The 18365-nt window shown below is 39.4% G+C and overlaps 1 protein-coding gene across 9 annotated transcripts in view; it reads right to left on the minus strand.

Annotated features, from left to right (window-relative positions):
- trip12.S (thyroid hormone receptor interactor 12 S homeolog) overlaps positions 1-18365 on the minus strand; it is an 84773-nt gene that overhangs the window by 37676 nt on the left and 28732 nt on the right. For 5 of the 9 annotated variants that reach the window (XM_018264319.2, XM_018264326.2, XM_018264325.2 and 2 more), the window contains 14 exons: positions 17956-18089; positions 15125-15208; positions 13928-14023; positions 13036-13184; positions 11938-11973; positions 10587-10682; positions 10420-10512; positions 9608-9769; positions 9364-9432; positions 8129-8294; positions 7842-7959; positions 6802-6958; positions 4203-4356; positions 2727-2955 (listed from right to left, as the gene is read on the minus strand). In XM_018264319.2, coding sequence (XP_018119808.1) covers positions 2727-2955; positions 4203-4356; positions 6802-6958; positions 7842-7959; positions 8129-8294; positions 9364-9432; positions 9608-9769; positions 10420-10512; positions 10587-10682; positions 11938-11973; positions 13036-13184; positions 13928-14023; positions 15125-15208; positions 17956-18089 — 1743 coding nt within the window. 9 annotated transcript variants of the gene reach the window in all.

An 18365-nucleotide genomic window follows, 5' to 3' on the forward strand; every position in this document is an offset into this window, starting at 1 on the left:
ATAGACAATCCACTTGTTCATCCGCTTGAGATCCAATATTGGTCGAAACAATCCCTCCTTCTTGGGTACTATGAAGAGGTTCGAGTAGAACCCGTGAAAACGTTGAGATGGAGGAACTGAAACTATGACCCCTGAGTCCTCCAGAGACTGGACAATTGATAAGAAGGCTATCTTTTTGTCTTGTTGCAAGGGAAGCCTTTGAAAAAAATGGCTTGTGAATTCTAGCCGGTACCTGACAAGATGGTCTCTAGGATCCAGTTGTCGGCAGTGTGGCATGCCCAGGTTTGTGCGGAAAACCTAAGTCTGCTGCCAAGATTATGGGCATTCGCCGTCGTGCAGTAGTCAGGAGGAAGTGGTCTTATCTCCAGAAGGCTTTGGCTGAGATTTTTGGGTTTGCCAGGAAGACTTGCATTTGTTGAGAAACCTGTCTGAAGGTGTTGGCAGATCAGGATCGTGATCCACTCTTGTACCTGCGAAAACTGGAGGTACAAAAGGAGTTACCCTTTCTAGCAGTGAAGGTTGGTTTAGGCTTGTATTGTGGCAGGACACTGCTCTTCCCTCTGGCCTGAGAAATAATTTTGTCAAGCTCCTCCCAGAATAGTTTGGAACCCTTGAAGGGGATCAACATGAGGGACTTCTTGGAGCTAAGGTCTGCAGACCATAGCTTTAGCCAGAGTGACCTGCGAGCTGCTTAAGCGGGGAGGATCTTGCCGCCAGTCTAGCTGCATCTAGTATAGCTTCACCTACGAAGGCATTCGCCTCTGAGATGTAAGATATTAGGTGGGAAAATTGATCGGCCGCCGGGCCGTCTTGTGTTTGTTGTAGAAGAGCCGTGGACCAGGCCTCTACGGCTAACCCAAGCTGCTGCTAGAATTGGTAGGAGAGCGGACCCTGAAGCAGAGAATGCTGCCTTGAGGAACCCCTCTAATTTCTTATCTGTCGGATCCTTGAATGCTGAAGAATCTGGTACCGGCAGAATAGAAGCTTTAGAAAGTCTAGATACTGGGGCGTCTACCACAGGGGGTATGCTTCATTTCTCAATAAACTCTTTGGGAAAAGGATATTGCTTAATGAAACGTTTAGTGACTGGAAACCTTTTCTCTGGTGCCTGCCATTCATCTTGGACAATAGCTTGCATTTGCTCGTGAGCTGGAAAAATGGCAGAAGCCCTGTGACTTTTCTTAAAGAGGCTCTTGGCTTTCCCTGGGGCAGAGTCTGGCTCCTCAATGTGGAGTACCTCTAAAACTGCTCTTATGAGATGATCTATGTTGCAAGAGGAATCAGGAGAACTGTCCTCCCCCTCTAAATCAGATTGGGATGAAAAAACTTTCCCCTCACTCGCTTCATCCTCAGATAAGGATGGGCTAGAAGCAAGGACCCTAAGGGCCGTATTTCTTCTACTAGTGTCCCTCTTGCTCTGGTGGTGCTGAAGTTTCTGACAATTTGCCTAGCATCTTATCAATTGACATAACCAGTTGAGGAATGCACTGTAGGCCTGACAATGATTGTGACAGGGAAACAGCCCAGGCTGTTGCACCAGAGGAGGCCTTTGAATTTTGTGGCCCTGCATGTGAAGAGCTTGCAGTAGCAGAGTCAGAAGCACCTGCTGAAAAGGGCTCAGGGGGCTCTGAAACCTGTGTGAGGCATGGGCTACATTCAGGGCATAGCGGGCTAATTTGACCCTCCTCAAATTTGCATAAGCACCTTGAGCAGGCCAGGAATGTAACTACTTGGGGAGACTTCCATCCTTTGGTAAATAATCCCCCCCCCTTCAGCCATGCTTGTGGAAGCTATACGTCGCCACATGTACCTGTACCCTAGGTGAGAGGAAGGGCCGCCAGCTAGAACACCGCTGTAGTGACAACGCTGGTATGAGCTGGGTCGAGCTGCTTGGAGTCGAGAGTGGTGCGTCCTAGAACTGTCGCACACTGAGAAGGCACTTATCGTATTCTATATGCTGGGCGCGAAGGAGGTGACGTCACAGTAACGCGATAGCTGGGCCTGGTACGTGCTGCACGGCTGAAGGTAGGGAATTACTTGGAATGTGCTGGTAAGCCTCAGGGAGACAACTCGTGCACAGCAACTGTCTCTCTGGTCCGGCTAGGGACAGCCCGCCTCTGCTTGTGTAGACTTACCTGAAGTCTATAGCCTTAAGGTGCCCGAAGGTACTGTGCAGAGGGGAGGTGCCGCGAAGGGTGCTTACACAGTGAGTACAGACAAGCTGCTGACTCAAGTCTTACCAGTGCTGTTCACTGACCGAAGTTAAGTACTTGCATAGGGCCTCTCTAGAGGCCAGTCCTGAACCTCCTGTGATGAGGACACTGAAAAAACTGAGCCTGTCAGGCAACATGCAAGGGGTAAATGAGAGAGGGAGGAGTCACAATTCTGACATCACTGCAGTGTCCTACCTTCTGGTGGGAGGAGCCCTTTACCCCATAGTTCCTGTGTCCCCCTCTGATGTAAGAGAAAATCAATTCTACCCATTTTTAGTTTTCTTGTACCTTGTAAAAGACAGAAAGGTAAGACAAAAAGATGATAGGTTTATACACGTGTGGGTGCTGTGATATGCCCAGCCAGTGTTATTAAGTCTACAGTTAATTCTACCTGTCATCCTGCAACAAGTTGGCTCAAAGCAAATGCACCAAAACGTAGTACATGATGCAAGTTAGGGAGAAAAACAAGTCATCACAAACCACACATTTTGCTCATAACGCCGAAAACCCTACCTGGATACTGCATGGTTCTTTAGAACATCTTTCAGAAGCTCAGCATCTGCAAAGTAAATGATCCTAAGGATTGCTCTAAGGCACTTGTGTCTAACAGCAGGTCCTGCAGAAGAGCTGTACACTTCATAAAGCACTCCAAACAAGGTCTTAATGAAAGACTTAGCCAGCTCAGGGTCCTCTTTCATCAGCTGTGCTCTGGCGTCATCTCTTTTAAGCTCAGAATGTCCAGCTGCAAAATTTGGAGAGAGAGGAATTTTAATTGAATGTTTAAGGTAGATACACATTGGAGGCCATAAGAGTATTTGTATAGAGTAAACATATATTTAAAAAACCACATACTTTTCTTATAGGGCATTTGACTTATTTACAAGCAATAATTTGCAAATAGAAACATACCAATAAATGCAATCGACAGCTTATTGGGCTGTATCTGCTGATGGATATCTGGCTGAAAATCAACCAGATATCTATTGGGCAGGATTTATATATTTGCAAGGAGCATATCAGAGTGTCCATGTTGTCCTCATCCCCCCATTATGATCTGATCATTGTCTCATCGGCCAAACAACTGGTTAATCCCTATTTGGCCAGGCATGTTGCTGGCCAAATTAGGTTAAAATCGGCTATATGATGACCTCGCCCTACAAGAAGATCCTTAAGTGAATGTCCAGTATTACAGAATATACATTTTAATAAGTTTGTGATTGATCAAAGCTTAGTATAGTAATAATTAATGGGATACTGTCATGGGAATTTTTTTTTTCAAAATGCATCAGTTAATAGCGCAGACTTCTACACTGAAATCTGAGCAAACAGATTTTATTTTATATTTAATTTAGAATTCTGACATGGGGCTAGACATATTGTCAGTTTCCCAGCTACCACCAGTCATGTGACTTGTGCTCTGATAAACTTTAGTCACTCTTTACTGCAAGTTGGAGTGATATCAACCCCTCCCAATGGGAAGGTAACCAGATAGCAGCTCCCTTACACAAGATAACAGCTGCCTGGTAGATTTAAGAACAATACTCAATAGTAAAATCCAGGTCCCACTGCGACACATTCAGTTACATCGAGTAGGAGAAACAACAGCCTGCCAGAAAGCAGTTCCATCCTAAAGTGCTGGCTCTTTCTGAAATCACATGACCAGGCAAAATTACCTGAGATGGCTGCCTACACACCAATATTACAACTAAAAAAAAAAAATTGCTGGTTCAGGAATTAAATTGTATATTGTAGAGTGAATTATTTGCAGTGTAAACAGTGTAATTTAGAAATAAAAAATACATGCTAAAAATTTACAAAATCCCTTTAATCATCCACTGTACATATCACAATAACATAGAAAAATCCACTTAAAACTAAACTGAAAACATTGCGAAACTGTAAAATAAAAAAAAAAATCTGATATATAGGGGAGTGTTCTGTAGTTTTTTTTTCATATTTTTAAATGACAATTGCTGATGAGATACTTACTAGTGTTAGCATTGGCTACAGGGTTAGGCTTTCTTTGAATGGCGCGTGCAGTTCCGGTATCCTCGTTGATTTGCTGCATAGAATTAAAATCAATAGTATAAACACGCCCCAGTGTAGACAAACTTATCTCATCCTCACCAACCTGATGGGCTGCCTGAGAACACAGATATAAAACAGAGAGATAATCCTTGAATAGAAACACAAGACTTTGTCACACAGAATGTTAGACTGTGTTTTGTCCTCTCTGGGTCGCCAAAAAACTGGAAAGACAAACAGTTTTTGTAGCTTATCATAAAGGTGTGTTTATAAACTGAAAAAAAAAAACCCAAAAAACAGCCTTTTCAAGATATTCTGTATACTGGGGACTTAACGAGAGAAATAGGACTTTGTTCAACACATAAGTGTAACCAGGATTACTCAAATGTCAGGCTTACTAAGTTATGATGCACAGTTACATAATTCAAGGAAAACATAGCCTCCGATCAGCAATTGGCTTTGATCAATAATGAAAGCAAATGACTAGTCGCCATCAGCTACAGGAGTGGGGCAAATAAACAAAATATAACATGCCGACTTTAGCTTAAAGGCTGATGGGAAAGGGTTAAAAGGGTAGGGCAAGAAAGAGGTCACTAATTAGTTACGTTCTATAAATAACGTAGAGTAATAAAGGATAGTGACTTAAAATAGTAATAAATAAAAACAGATAATACTATTTAAAACAGCACTAGCAAATTAACACAATGAAAGTAATCCAGGAAGGATGTTTAAAGGAGAAGACGAAGGGCCATGTGGTCCCGAAATGTTTGATCTTTGTAAAGTGTCTACAGCACCATGGAATAAATTTGGGTACACACTGTTTGCAGCAAAATAATGTATTGCCTCTCTTTTTGCTTATTAGATTTATTGCTGGCGTGTGGCTAGGCCAGTGCCTATACCTTTATCCCCCAAACTTGACTTTATTTAAAGGAGAAGGAAAGGCTAAAATGAAGTAAGCTTTATCAGAAAAGTCTATATAAATATACCAGTAAACCCTCAAAGTAATAATGTTGCTCGGAGTTCTCAGTCAAAAGAAACACATTTCTTTCCTTCTATTGTGTACACTTGGGCTTCTTTATCAGACTTCCTGTTTTCAGCTTAAACCTCCAGGGCTTGGGCATGCTCAGTTTGCTCCTCTCTCCCCTCCCTTTCCAGGCAGGCAGGAAGTGATATCAGGCCAAACTAATATGGCAGCTGCTATACTAAAAAAAAAACAGAGCTTCTAAAGCTGTTGACTCAGGTATGGTAAAGCATTCTGCAGAATAAATATAGTGTTATTATAGCTTGCACTATTGTGGCTAATCTATTGGCAATAAACTGCTTCGGTGGCTTTCCTTTTCCTTTAAAAGTCATGGCCAGCAATTAGGACAGCACTACCACCTGTGGTGCTACCTTTGAAGAAAAATGGAATCCACATTTGACAATTTTAAAGCTGCCCCTTCCAGCTAGTATCAACTCCAGGAGCCTGCACACTGGACATGACAGAGCCAGATATGACAGCCACCAGACCTGATGCGCTGCTCTGCAGTCTTAGCTCAGTTACAGATCAAGGGAACAGTAGATGGAGAATCATTAAATGTGGTTCAAAGGGGCCCTTTTAGCTACCTTTAAGGTCCTCCTTATATGCAATCTGGTCATAGGGAGTATTAAATGCATGTTTGCGTTCTAGGATGCTAAATGGAATATTCTGCAAGCAAACATATTTCCCATTATGCTGGGGTAATTTTAGGATGCACAAAAAAAGATGTTGAGCAGAGACATGAGGTGATGATGCTTAGTTGCACTGTTATTTTTCTCATATCAAAAGATCAGCAATTAGATTTGATTAGTATAGTGGTTGCTATGGTTTAATGCACTGGTGCAAGGCAGAGATATTTTTTTCTTTTAAACAACCCTAACTGGAGCCTGCAACATGCAAAAAAAAAAAAAACCCCACAGAGGACAACACATCGCCTAAATGTCAAGTATAAGCAAATGCTATTTATCTAAACAGTTACTAACATAAGGCAGCTTCCAACAAACAAAAAAATTAAATAAAGCGGTATATAAATGCAACTGACAACCCTATTTACATACACTTATACCGCAATAACGGTCAACCAGCAAAATTAAGTGAGAAATTATTGCAACTTACTATAGACTAAATAACAAGAGGTAATCTAATTGTAGTCTATGTTGAATTACATACTTCCAAAATACAGTGGTCCCCAGCACACACATCCCATATGCACTTTACAAAACATTAAATATTTACATATCGCACACATATGTCATAAGTACAGGGTTAAAACAAGTTTCCTGTACGTGAAATATTATATGCTCCAACATTTCCCCATACAGGTGTAAAATTGGAAAGAAAACCAGCAGGTTTGCAATAACTGTACTTTTCATCCACATACGGTTAAATGTACTGGTTAAATGTACTATGGTATCGCCAGTTAATATTTTTGGTTTAATTAAAAAAAATATATATATATTTTTTTACTGTGTGTGAAAATGATAGTAACAGGTAATGCATGTAACACTTACTCAGAATTTACTAGCTGTATGAGTAAACTTTTACCTCGATGATCCTGCTGTCGATCCTGCTGTATGGGTGCCAGAGTCCACGGTCATCCCTCCATTGCCATATCGCTCCATCTGTGTTTTGGGCATTGCCCTTCTTTATCATTGTATCAACAGCAAATATTCCTTCTTTTGGTAAGCAAGGCATCAGCTCACTGAAACAGTGAAAGGAAATGGTTGAACAGTTAATCCAATAGCTCAAGCAGTCACACCAGGGCCGCTGTTAGAAATCATGGGGCCCCGTACAACAAAATTTTCAGAGCCTGCCCACCCCGTCCCCCAAGCCCCACCACAGATCCTGCCCACTCCACATTACAGTTAAAAGACCACACAGACATCAGCGCTAAAAAAAGGTAACCCACACACAAGTTATAAAAAGCTATTGGGGACTAGGCCACCCCTATAAGTTAAAAAAAAAAAATATTGGCACCAGGGCCCCCCATAAAAGTTTTTTTTAAAAAAAGCATTGGCACCAGGGCCCCCCTTACAAGTTAAATAAAAAAAATGGTGGCAGGGGCCTATAGAGTATTAAAATAATACATTGGTGGCCAGGGGATTGAACTTGTGGCTTCAGGACTACATCTTCGTCTCCTTTCGTGATTTCGGGTCTTTTCGCCACTTAAGGACTTCATTTTTCGTCTGTTTCTATAACCTCAGGTCTTTTCGGCGCTTCAGAACTTAAATTTCGGCTGTTGACGTGACTTTGGGTCTTTTCACTGCTTTGGGACTTCAGCTATTTTAGTGGCTTCGGCTTTTTCTGCACTTCCGCATTTCGGCTGTTCGAGACTTCGGAAGTAGGTGGCACGGCTTCGGTGCTGTCAAGGGGGGACCCGGCTCTGCCGGGCCCCCCTTCAGGCCTGGCCCGGTACACTTGTACCCCCTGTCCACCCCTGATGGCGGCCCTGAGTAACACACCCCACCTTACATACGCAAGAATATGTAAAAACGCATTTTATTGTGCATGCTTACAGAATAATTTAGGTACATAAACTTTACTGTTGAAGGCCTGTGAAAGAAACAAATAGCTTATCAACGTACCATATAAGTGAGGTCAGTTCATATAGCTCCTGAGGACTTCTTGGGACCAGGTCAATTTGCTCCAGGCAACTACCATTTGAAGCCCCACAAAGGAGGAAGTGCAGAGTCTCAGCAATGTCTAAAATAACCAAATTGTTAATAATAAATACTAAATCAGATGGAAGAAAACATGCAATGAAGATTCTATTAGTCAAAGTCCCTCTTAAAGGAATCTACTTTCACAAAATGCTTCTTCAAATCTCATATCAATATACAATCCTATTGCAGAGTGGGGAAAAATTGCTTACTCTGCTTCATGAGCTGCACGGCCAGCGTGGGGCAGTTGGAACACATTAAAGAGAACATGCGGACCACCATAATAAACATGCCAGAGCTCAGAATGGGGGGTGTCACGACAAGAAGCTGCTGAATGTTGGTAAGCAGGTCCCGAGAAGCCACTTGTTGCAGTAGGTTCTGTATGCAGATAAGAACAATGAATTGTGTAACAAATAATTTTACACAAAGCTAAAAGAAAGGGATTGCTTTACAATAAATGTATATATGTATATATGTATGTATATATATATATATATATATATATATATATATATATATATATATATATATATATATATATATATATATATATATATATTCTAAACATACAGATTACATAGAAAAATGCTACCGATAACCTATACAAGCAGTTAAAGGACATGTAAACCCCCTCCACAAAAAATCTAATCGGTGAACAGCCTCTTTGAATTCTTTAGAGAACTGCCACTCTGGTTGTTAAAAGTTTAACAGTAAGACTGCAGCATCCCCTTAATCACTTAGAAATCTGTCTACTCCTCTAACCCACTCTGCCCACTCCTCAGGAATTGAGCATGTTCAGTTCTTCTCAGCTCAGATTACGAAACACACCCACCAGTCTAACAGCCAATGAAGAGATAGCATTGCTGGTTCCCATAGAAACTCTGCACTAGCTGTCTGATCCCATTTTTTCCCCTAACCACCTCTCCTGAGCTCAGCTTAACAATCACAGTGCTCAACCAACCCCAGCAGAACTTTTTGTTAAAGTATATTGTGCCTTTGTAACCTGCATTCTCCATTGCATGAACCTTACAGCATACTTCTCCTGTTTGCACATGTCAATGTTACTGATGATGTGTTAGAGGGAAAATGGCCTCCAGGTGAAAGCTGCTATTCGTTTAAGAAAAAAGTGATGGCGCCAACAAATGGAGGGGGTATATGCAGTACAAATGGTGTGGCTTCAGTGGGGAAGATATGCCCAACTTATATACATGGTAGGAAAATGTAGGCTTTACTCGTCCTTTAAAGCCCCCTTAATCACATCTTCCAAAGTGCCATTCTGCCATTGATGGGAAGGGCAGTAATCAAAAATGTATATTTTTATTTCAGAGTGTAGGTAACAGTCACTACTAGTTTATGCCAAAGACAGATAACATTACAGATTTAAAATTTGTTTAAATAGGGAAAACGTCATATGACTTAGAAGGAGCCATTTACACCAAGACATTACCTCTTCATGCTGAAAGTTGTCTACCAATCGTGCGAAACAGAGGCAAGTGCTCTCCACAGATTTCTTATCCTGTGCAGAAAAAAGAAGCAGAGCTTGTCAAAAAGTTTAATACTATAAGTATTAATACAGGATTCTTAGCAACCAGTCAAAAGCTTTACATAAATCACTGTTTCCCCATGTTCTAGTCGTGGTTTTGTGTATCTAATTTGTAAATACATTATCATTGTTATAAAAACAGACTCACCTGATGTGTTAACCTCTGGGTTAGCAATGGTAAAGAATCTGCAACAAAGTGAAACTCGTCTGGGCTGATACTCTGGCAACAGTTAGCTGCTATGGCTAAAGCATTCCTCTGTGCGTTGATGCTGAAGAATTCCAGGTACAAGAGGCAATCGGCAAGTCCTCCCTATGTAAACAGATTGTGTTAGAAAAAGAAATTCACTGCAATACATAATCTTCTCATGATTATTAGGGAATTAGAAGAAAAGAAAGGTATAGGTCATGTACATACAATTATTTGGAAATGTGTTATGACTAATAACTTTACAGTTTACTTAGGGATTGTACATAAAACAGGGATGCACCGAATCCAGGATTCTGCCTTTTTCAGCAGGATTCGGCTGAATCCTTCTGCACAGGCAAACCGCATCACAATTAGCATATTCGGACTCGGTTCGGTATTTGGCCAAATCTATGGCAAAGGATTCGGGGCCTAATCCAAAATAGTGAATTCAGTGCATCCCTAACATAAACAGAATAGAAAACAATCACAGTATGTCTAGCCCTGTACAAATTATACTGAAAATCTTGAGTACATTTACCCTTTAAAAAATGTTGTCTTTAAAGCTCTCATTAGCACAATACCTAATTAAACCTACACAATTACTTATATCCCCTTGGTTTTTAGCTATTCTTTTACAGCAGAAGATACCATGCTGGATCATCACTCCGCTGATGTTTGGCTCAATGCAAAAAAATAAATAAATAAATGGAAGGAAAAAAAAAGTAATATGGAATATACATTTATTATAGGAAGGTGGGATGTGTGGTACTTACAGCCTGCAAAATTGCTTTGCTGTGCCTCCGTGATAACATTTCAAGGGCAGTGAGAGCCTGTTCAGCCACATCAATGCACTGAATGACTTGCAACTAGAAGAATTGTAAACTGGTTAGTACCTCCATTACTAAGCTCTCTGTAAGACCCCAGAGTCCAAGCTTCTTACCTTCTCCAAAAACACAGGGATGGCATCAACAACTACTGCCGAGGAGCGAGGAAGTGCTTCCATCATGTAGGTTAAGGCTCGACATGCATGGTTCATCTGTTGTTAAATGACATTATGACATGCATATCATATGGAAGGGACTTTGAGAGCAAATATGGTATCAATTATTGCTGGGTCCTAAACAAAGTCTAGTGTGAAATTTAAGACACAAATTAAGACTTCCCCTTGGAGCTTCTCTGTTTGCATTAGGAGCTGGATCTTTTTCTTAAGATTCAAATAAGATTCTCTGTAGGCTAGCACACAGTCAAGCAACTAATTTAAGAGATTGTTTACCTTTGAGTTAACATTTTGTAGGATGTAAAGAACGCTATTTTGAAACAATTTACAATTGGTTTTCATTTTTTTTTTTTTTTTGTGGTTTTTGAGTTATTTAGCAGCTCTCCAGTGTGCAGTCAGCAATGTGGTTGTTAGGGTCCAAATTACCCTAGCAACCATGCATTGATTCAAATAAAAGACTGGAATATGAATAGGAGAGGACCTGAATAAAATATAGCAATAACAATAGATTTGTAGATTTCAAAAGCATTTCTGTTTTCAGATGGGGTCAGTGACCCCCATTTGAAGAATGCAAATAATTCAAAAACTATAAAACATATATAAAGAAGAACCACCAAATATGCATCAAGCAAAGTATATCAATAATTGTAATAAGCAAGGGCTATGTGAATTGGGGTGTACTGTACATAAACACACTAGTTTACAATATATAGACAAAAATTGGGACTTAATCCCCAATCATATGTCCATAAGTATCCCAATATGATAAATATTCAAAACATAAAGATGTAAGATAAAAGATAATATTTATTCATATTGGGATACTTATGGGCGTATGATTGGGGATTAAATAAATAAAGAAGACCAATTGAAAAGTTGCTTAGAATTAGCCATTCTAACATAATAAAAGTTAACTTAAAGGTGAACCACCCCTTTAACCATATTTCTGCAACAGCAATGACATTTTTAAACCAGTACATCAAAATGAGTATCACCAATTTTACCAGTCAAGCTTATACATGTAATACTGCTACAAGGTTGATCACTGGTTCAGTCCTGTAGCCTCAGGATCTGACTTCTGGTCCTCCCAGCCATATAATTAGCCCAGCCATCTCTCCAAACCATTTCTACTACTATTTTTATGTTACCTATCTTTCACTGTATTTGTAACCTGTATCTTGCGAAACAACAGTAATAAGAAACAACAGTGATAATAATTTCACCTAAAAAAATGAAAGAGGCCAAAAACTGCTTAAATTATTTAATTTAAATGTCATATACCATTAATACTTACAATATCAAAATTGTGCTCCATCTGCAGCAGTGTTATCTGAAGAAAAACAAGAATCACTGGGTTTAGCACAACAAGTGAATCGGCTCATTTTAGAAAGTTTGCAAATTGCACCAATGGGGTTAAAACAAAGATATTTTTTTTCTTACAGGAAACAAAATAAATGCATGAATTATTTACAGATTTGGCCAAAACCCATATTGTTTTCCAGGAATTGCCATGTGAAAAACAAATTCTGTATTTGCATCATATTCTGCATGAGCAAACATTAAGGGGGTTATTTACGAAAACCTGAATCTTTCTGGTTGGGGTTTTTAAAAGGGAAAACACATTTTTCGTGGAGACAAAAACCCTCAAATTTTTTATTAAACCCCCAATGCTGCTAAAAGTCTGAAAATACTTCATCTCGAACCTGCCAAGCTCATGTAGAAGTCAATGGCAGATATCACGATCTGCTCTGGGTTTCTTACTATAATCCTAATAATATGTGATTTTCAAACGATAGTCTGAAAAATCCACCATTTTCGGGAGTCAAAATGGAAAAAATTCTTACGATTTATATTTTTTCACAATATTATCGAGTCTTTTCCCACACCAACTTTGTTGAGTGATTGTATTACTGAATAAGGAAAATTGGGGATGGGAGTTTGGTCGAAGTTGTTTCAATAAAATGTGACCATTACCATTTCTCACTGGTAAAAAGGCATATATCCTTATAGATGTGCCCAGATACATGGCAGTAAGGTCTGTAAAAGTCCTTTCAAAGAAGGCCTGTCACTTTTCTGTGAAAGGACTAGGGCTGAGTTGTTTGGTTTGGTTCAAGTCTCTTTGAGGTCCAACATTTGGCCACGGTACTACTTTAAGGTACCTTAAAGCAGTAAATACCTATTCTCTAAATTTCACCCTTCAACACAAAGTAGACATACTTCCTACACCCAGTTGGGGGAGATTAGTCGCCTCGAAGAAGAGGAGATTTGTCGCCGGGCGACTAATCTTCCCGAATCTGACCATGTATCTCTGCCCTAAAGTACAGCACTTCATAATATTTAGTGCCCGTTTTTCACAGCAATATGATGAAATGGCCACTACCCTTTCTCTTACCAGTGCTGGGACAACACTTTTCACTGGGAACCCACCCAACGTCTCTTCATTTCCCATCACCAGTAACTGGCACATCTCAATGACTGCCTGGAGCTGCTGGCTCTCATCTGTTGCTTGGAGACCCTGCAGCAGTTGCTGTGCCTTGGAGCCTACAGAAGAGCATACAAACAAGTAATACACACAGTACAAGCACCTATTTATGACCTCAATGCAAATCCATACATTTGGCAGTTATAAATGCCATAATCATCATATTACTAATGTGAGCTGCCTGCAAAAATCTCATAATATATCAGTCATATCTAAATGTCCTTTTTGAAATTCATATGAAAACTTAGTGTGCTGTAAAAAAGGATTAACCGAGACAAATTGCAGCTGGCTGGCACAAAGACAGAAGGGCAAAAAATTGGAACCCGCAAATTAAAGGTGTTGTTCAACTGAAATTAACTTTTAGCACAATGTAGAATGATATTCTGAGTCAATTTACAATTAATCTTTTTAATTAGTTATGTTTTTTTTTAATCAGTTTTTTAAGTTGGTCTTCTCCGAAGTGAAATTTTAGTAGCCATCTGGTTGCTAGGGTCCAAGTTAATAGGAGATGGCCTGATAAGAAAGGTAAGTAATAAAAAGTAACAGTAACAATGAAACTATAGCCTCACAGAGGAACAGGTTTTTTGCCCCCATTTGAAAGTTGGAAAGAGGCAGAAGGTGGCACCAAATAATTCAAAACCTATATAAAAAAAAAAAAAAACAGAAATGTCTAACAATATACGTCACTATAAAAATCTTTCCATTCCTGCATATTATAGTAGAACAGTATTAGAATGTCCATTCACTACAGTTATTTATTCACACACTAGTGAGAGATGAAACTAAAGTAATTAATACTTACTAGCCCCACTTCCAATAGTCCGATGGAAGAGCTGGGACATCCTAGGTCCAAGGGGTCCAAAGAGGTGGGGAGGAAGACCTCGGGCCTCCAGAAGAGCTGCGTGATGCAGGAAAAAAAGTTGCATGAATTTGATATTTAAATAGTACTACAATACCAGAAAATATCATGGTCATGATGCTTCTCCTAAGAGCAAATTTTTTATGCAGTGCCTCTCTGGTATGGGAGTACCTCAATTTAATTATGGTAAGAAATTTAAATAAAGAGCAAATAAGGTAAAACAACGTTTTCACAGTTCATAACCAACCTGTATACTGTATCTTTAATACATAATGGGTATAGCATACTAAATAAGAATACAGGAAAGATTAATTAACACTGACATTCAATGACTGGATGAAGTCATTCCAAAGGAGAATGTGTGAATAATATTTCTGTTGCTTGGTTTCCCTAAAAGTGTTTCATTAATCAGTGTAAAGTTGGAAACACAAAAAGATCAAACTTGCTATTGTTCCTGTGTACGGGCAGGGTCTTTACTTGAGCATTCTAAATGATGAACGGAAGCATTCAGACTACACTGCTCAGAATTAAACATCCCACTTCACACTGACTTATTTAAATACTTGTGATTGCCAGCCTCCGCCAGTTATATAGGTACAGACTGTTTGTAAATTATGGTTCGGCACGTTTAGACTTTTCGACACAAATTATGCACAGGTCTGTCCCTTCACCATCTTACCCTTTCTTTTCAGGTATTACTTGCAACAAACTAGATGCTTAGACTTTGCATGAGCAGCATTATAAAGGAAATGTTACTGTACTGCACATCATAAGTCCCTTTAAAAGCAAGAGATACCTGTGAAGGAAGGGCAAGATGTCATTGCTTAAGACAGACGGCACTGGCTGTAGTTTCTGAGAGGGTGCACCGTCTTGGGGAAAAAAAGTTAGTGATTTCACTGGGGGATACATTAAAATTGGCAGTGGACTTCCCTTGTCCAACACAGGACTTGCGTAAGAATGCTCTTACAGTGAAAAACTTGGGGGTACAAACTGTCAAACTGTTAAAGGCTTAGAAACAGACTCAAGTATGCAAATATGTTTATTGTCTGTTCTACTGTACTACCTGACTGAGCAAATAAATTATTCATTATGAAGCAAATATTTTTTTAAGAAGGTACGTTTACAAAGATGAATTTGTACCTTGAAGACGTCCCATTTCAGAGTCATCGCTCTCACTCTCCCCAGAGGTAGTCATCCCAACTGCACCTGCTACAGAGCTAGAAGCTAAAGAGAAATAGAACCAATACAAAATTAATAACTTACGTACACAGCCATTTGTATTTATTTTCATTTTAGTAGTTTGTTATCTTACCCCTCCCTAAACTACTCCCATTACTGCATTCAACCAGTTCATCCATTTGTGCTACACTTTCTCCAGACCACTGTAGAAGTTTGTAATTTAGAGGGGTAGTAAAGGAGCATTAATTAGGTATGGTTAGCGAGGTATAAGCGGTGCAGAATGACAACGGTACCTACTTTTACACATTTGTCAAACTTTCCCTACCCATTACAATCTATGAAGAAAAACACTGGGTTAGTTGTGTCTACAGTGTAGATTTTAAATAAGCAGGGCCCCATATGTACATTCACCGTCAGTATGTTTGGTTTTTGTATAAAAACGGACGCATCATCTCAGTTGGGACTTAGTCAGAACTGTGATTATGCCAATTCAAAACTTTAACTTTATCTAATATTATTCAGTGTGACTAATAGTACAGTAAAGCCCCCTGCAAAAAAGGTCGAACTTGATGGACTGGTCTTTTTTACACCCAATGAAACTATGTAATAGAAAACCGTTTACCACTGCTTTCACTTCCTTACATCTTAAAAGCAATTGTGGTAGAAGGGGTTGTTCACCTTCAAACGCTTTTTCAGTTCAGTTGATTTCAGATAGATCACCAAAAATAAACACTTTTTCCAATTACTTTCTATTTTCTTTTAGTGACCATTTATCTAATATTATTAAAGTTTCATTTTTCGCCTCCTAAAGCAGCTGGGGGGGGGGGGTCGCCGACTCTAACGGTTCTAAATTGATACATTTAGTTATGTATTTCTTATCTGTGAATTCCAGAGTTTCATTTAAGGCAGCTGTTAGAATTCAATAGTTGCCAATATTCCACAGATGCTGCTGTGAAATGTATCAACTAATTGTATCAACTAAATGCAGCAAATTTTAACAGTTTAAATGCACCTGGATCACTGAGCTGCCAGACTGAAACACCAGAGAAAGGAACAATAAACTTTATACTAGGGAAGCACCGAATCCACTATTTTGGATTCGGCCGAACCCCCGAATCCTTCACAAAGGATTCGGCCAAATACCGGACCGAATCTGCATATGCAAATTAAAAGTGGGTAGGGGAAACATTTTTTACTTCCTTGTTTTGTGACAAAAAGTCATGCGATTTCCCTCTCCGCCCCTAATTTGCATATACATATGCAAATTAGGATTCAGATTCGGTTCGGCCAGATAGAAGGATTCGGATGAATCCGAGTCCTGCTGAAAAAGGCCAAATTCTGAAAAGAATCCTGGATTCGGTGCATCCCTACTTTATACTTCAATATTGGGAAAACGGTAAAAAAAAAAAAAAATTTAAAAAAAAAGGATGGAAAGCAATGGAGAAAAGTCTTTGTTTATGGTGAACAATCTGATAATAACTAAACCTAAAGTTTGGAAGGTGAACAACCACTTTGATAAATTGTCCTTTTCAGTTATGTCATATGTGTGTCATTGCCCTATCTCTTCTGCAGGTGACGAATGTCCTCCCAATTGGTATCCCATTGGTGATTGTGAATCGCTGATGGTAAAGCATATTTGTCTTTTAGTTTTTTGCAAAATCCACTGTATTATAGCCACCTCCATGAATGAGACAAAGCCGTGAGAGGAATGTGCTAATTTATACCTAGTTCATTATCTTCCTTTACAATTACTCCCCTGCTTCTAGGTTGTTAAGACAGTAAAAACAAAATACATTACAACTTTATGATGGGGGAAAAAAATGGATTTTTAAGATAACACACTTTCTTTATATTGCCTATGTTACAAAGTTAAGTTGGATTGAAAAAAGACCAAAGTCCATCAAGTTTAACCCCTCCTAATAAAACCCAGCGCACAAAAACACACTCGCTCCAACCTCTCCATGCATTCACAAGCTATATATATATATACCAATATCTATATTAATTGTAGATTTAAGTATTCAGGTATATATTGCCCCTTTCACGGTCATGTCATTGATCAAACTATTTTTGTTCACCAGTCACAGGTCTGTTTTATACTAAAAATGTTTAACAGTGTTAAAACATTTGGCGACATCGCCAAACGAGTGGATCTCTAAGTCTATGGCCACCTTAAGGCTACAAACGTATTGTTATTGCCACTTTTTATTACTCATCTTTCTATTCAGATCCTCTCCTATACATATTCCAGACTCGTATTCCACTCAGTGCATGGTTGCTAGGGTTATTTGGACCCTAGCAACCAGATTGCTAAAATTTCAAACTAGAGAGCTGCTGAATAAAAAGCTAAATAATTAAAAACAAAAAAACAAAAAACAATTGCAAATGGTCTCAGAACATCACTCTCGACATCATACTAAAGTTAACTCAAAGGTGAACAACCCCTTTAAGACTACTAACTCACTAATGTGCCTTAATATTACTGCTATGGGATTCCTGATCGCACTGTGCTGGAGGGCCGCATTATTATTAATTTCATGATGGAGGCTGAGGGCCATGTAAATTTGAAAACGGCCCGCAATTGGCCCCTGGGCCGCACTTTTGACATGCCTGCTCTAAATTAATAACAATGGCAGCAAGTTTTATTACTGTTATGACAAAGAAATTTCACAGCACAATAATCATTCATTCATAATATTGGGAGCAGGAATGTCTTTCCCCTAGAGAGTCTGCTCTATGTCACAATTGAACTATCAGTAAGTATACTCTGTATACCAAAGCACAAATTTTACCTGCTGCACCCTGTGCAGTCTCATCTGTACGAGCAGCTGAAGAATTTGCCCCTTCCTGGTTATCAGGATCGGCCATCTTCTCCTGTCGGCGAGCTTCAGCCGCTGCTCGCTTGCCAAGGCCAGAGCCTCGCCGACTGCAGCCCAAAACAAAATCAGTGAGGAATGGGCAATCATGATTTATTCATATATATAAATTCATTTAATACTAATGCACTTATTAAGCGAATTTAAAGATGTACGATTGTTACAAAAAACGTTATACAGGTATGGGACCTGTTATCCAGAATGCTGGGGACCTGGGGTTTTCCAGATAAAGGATCTTTCCGTAATTTGGATCTTCATACCTTAAATCCACTAGAAAGTCTTGTAAACATTACATAAGCCCAATAGGCTGGTTTTGCTTCCAATAA

Source organism: Xenopus laevis, chromosome 5S (genome assembly GCF_017654675.1).
Source record: "Xenopus laevis strain J_2021 chromosome 5S, Xenopus_laevis_v10.1, whole genome shotgun sequence".
NCBI lineage: Eukaryota > Metazoa > Chordata > Amphibia > Anura > Pipidae > Xenopus > Xenopus laevis.